The 1851-nt window shown below is 59.9% G+C and overlaps 1 protein-coding gene across 1 annotated transcript; it reads left to right on the top strand.

Moving 5' to 3' along the window:
- NKX2-8 (NK2 homeobox 8) lies at positions 1-1483 on the top strand. The gene is made up of 2 exons (XM_045848725.1): positions 1-157; positions 829-1483. The coding sequence occupies exons 1-2, from the start codon at positions 1-3 to the stop codon at positions 1383-1385; spliced, it is 714 nt and encodes a 237-aa protein (XP_045704681.1). The 3' UTR covers positions 1386-1483.
- The last annotated feature ends 368 nt before the right edge of the window (positions 1484-1851 follow it).

The following is a 1851-nucleotide window of genomic DNA, read 5'->3' as shown; positions in this document are numbered from 1 at the left end:
ATGACCACCTCTGGACGCCTCAGCTTCACCGTACGCAGCCTCCTGGATTTACCCGAGCAGGACTCCCATCACCTGCGGAGGCGAGAGCCCGAGCTACGTGCCCCCTGTCCCAGATCCTGTGCCACCTGGCTGGGATCCGAGCGCGGCAGCTACGCGTGTGAGTAAGCGGAGGACGGCGTCGGGAGTGGAGGGGGCGAATAGAATTCCGCGCCCGGCCCCTGCGGGGGTGGATTACCCCAGGGTTGAAACCGTGGGCTCTGTCCTCAGACCCTTACGCCTTGCATCCCCCAGTAGGCATATCCTGAGAACAGATCCCTGCGCCTGGAATTGACGCCAGGTACTTGGGCTTCTGTTTCCAGGGGCAGGAATGTTAAAATATTTAGGGCCGGGCCCTGAAATGCTGAAAACACGGTCATGTTCTCCAGTCCTCAGTGTGGGATGGTAGCATTGGCGAACTTAGCTCTCCTGGATTCAGGGCTTTGCAAACCTTTGCAAACTGTAGTGCACTGGATCCTGAGGTGGCCAGTGTTGGTGAGCCAGCTTGAGGTAAATTCATCACCACAAGACCAGTGTGGACTTGTTTCAAGAGGGCCCTGAATGGGTTTCTTTGGGGGGCGCGGTCTCAAGTTGTAGTATAGGAAGATCACTTAATTCGGAGAGGTGGTTGCCCAGGTGTGGGACCAGGGAAGGAAATGGCCTCATCTCAAAAGCTTCGGGAGAGTGGTGCTGCCTTCGGCAGGTGGCTGGGCTTCCGCGCGCACTGGAGAAGCAGCGGGCGCCCAGAGCGGCCAGCGCCTCACCAGGCCCTGTCTCCTTTGCCGTCCTTAGCCTCTGACGAGAGCAGCCCAGAGACCAGCCCGCCGGACTCCACGCAGCGGCCGCCGGCTCAGCCTGCATCTCCGAGCTCGGACGCGGAGAAGAGGAAGAAGCGGCGGGTGCTGTTCTCCAAAGCTCAGACGCTGGAGTTGGAGCGGCGCTTCAGGCAGCAGCGATACTTGTCCGCGCCCGAGCGCGAGCAGCTGGCGCGTCTGCTGCGCCTCACTCCCACGCAGGTCAAAATCTGGTTCCAGAACCACCGCTACAAGCTGAAGCGCACGCGTGCGCCGGGGGCTGCGGAGTCGCCCGACTTGGCAGCTTCTGCAGAGCTGCGCAGCGCGCCGGGCTTGCTGCGCCGTGTGGTGGTACCCGTGCTGGTGCGCGATGGGCAGCCGTGCAGGGGCAGCAGCGAAGTGGGCACAGCCGCTGCCCAGGACAAAAACGGCGCGCTCCCAGCTGCCTCCTGCACTCTGCCCGGCTACACCGCTTTCGGGCCGAGCTCGGCTCTCGGCCTCTTCCCCGCCTACCAGCACTTAGCGACCCCCTCTCTGGTCTCTTGGAACTGGTGAGGCAGCTGCGGGGCGAGGGCACTGGGCCTACCCCAGACTTTGTAGTACGCACGAAGGCAGGTGCAGGGGTGGGGCCCATGACCAGGAGCGCTCCCCGGGCTTCACCACCCAGCAAGCTCAACGTCTTTTGGCACCAAGGTCCCCTGCCCAGGTCTCACGAGCCAGCGCACAGGGAACTTCCGTCATATTCCCCCCGCCCCATCTCCTCATCTCCTGGACGGCCAGCCCCAAAGTTAGATTTTATTGCTTGAACCTTCGTTGTATATTTTTAAAATAGCTATTTGTATGGGAAACAACTTATTTTAAAAGAAATAGAATATTTTTCCTCTACGTGGTGCTAAAATAAAATGTGTAGGGTTGGGTCCTCGTGCGCTCTTGCAGGAATGTAGATGGGAGCTGTGTTTTTCTATGACCAGGTGAATTAAGCCCCACCCTGAGCTGGGTTGGAGTCCTTACATGGCTTTAG

The sequence above is a fragment of the Phyllostomus hastatus genome, unplaced genomic scaffold (assembly GCF_019186645.2).
Source record: "Phyllostomus hastatus isolate PE091 unplaced genomic scaffold, TTU_PhHast_1.1 phas_contig_62, whole genome shotgun sequence".
NCBI classification, from domain to species: Eukaryota; Metazoa; Chordata; class Mammalia; order Chiroptera; family Phyllostomidae; genus Phyllostomus; species Phyllostomus hastatus.
This window is presented reverse-complemented; position numbering and strand designations above follow the sequence as displayed.

What these genes read in the sequence shown, in the direction of transcription:
- NKX2-8 (XM_045848725.1), top strand. Translation starts at nt 1, where the DNA reads ATGACCACCTCTGGACGCCTCAGCTTCACCGTACGCAGCCTCCTGGAT. An exon ending in CGAGCGCGGCAGCTACGCGT is followed by an intron (nt 158 to 828) that starts GTGAGTAAGCGG and finishes TGCCGTCCTTAG; the next exon opens with CCTCTGACGAGAGCAGCCCA.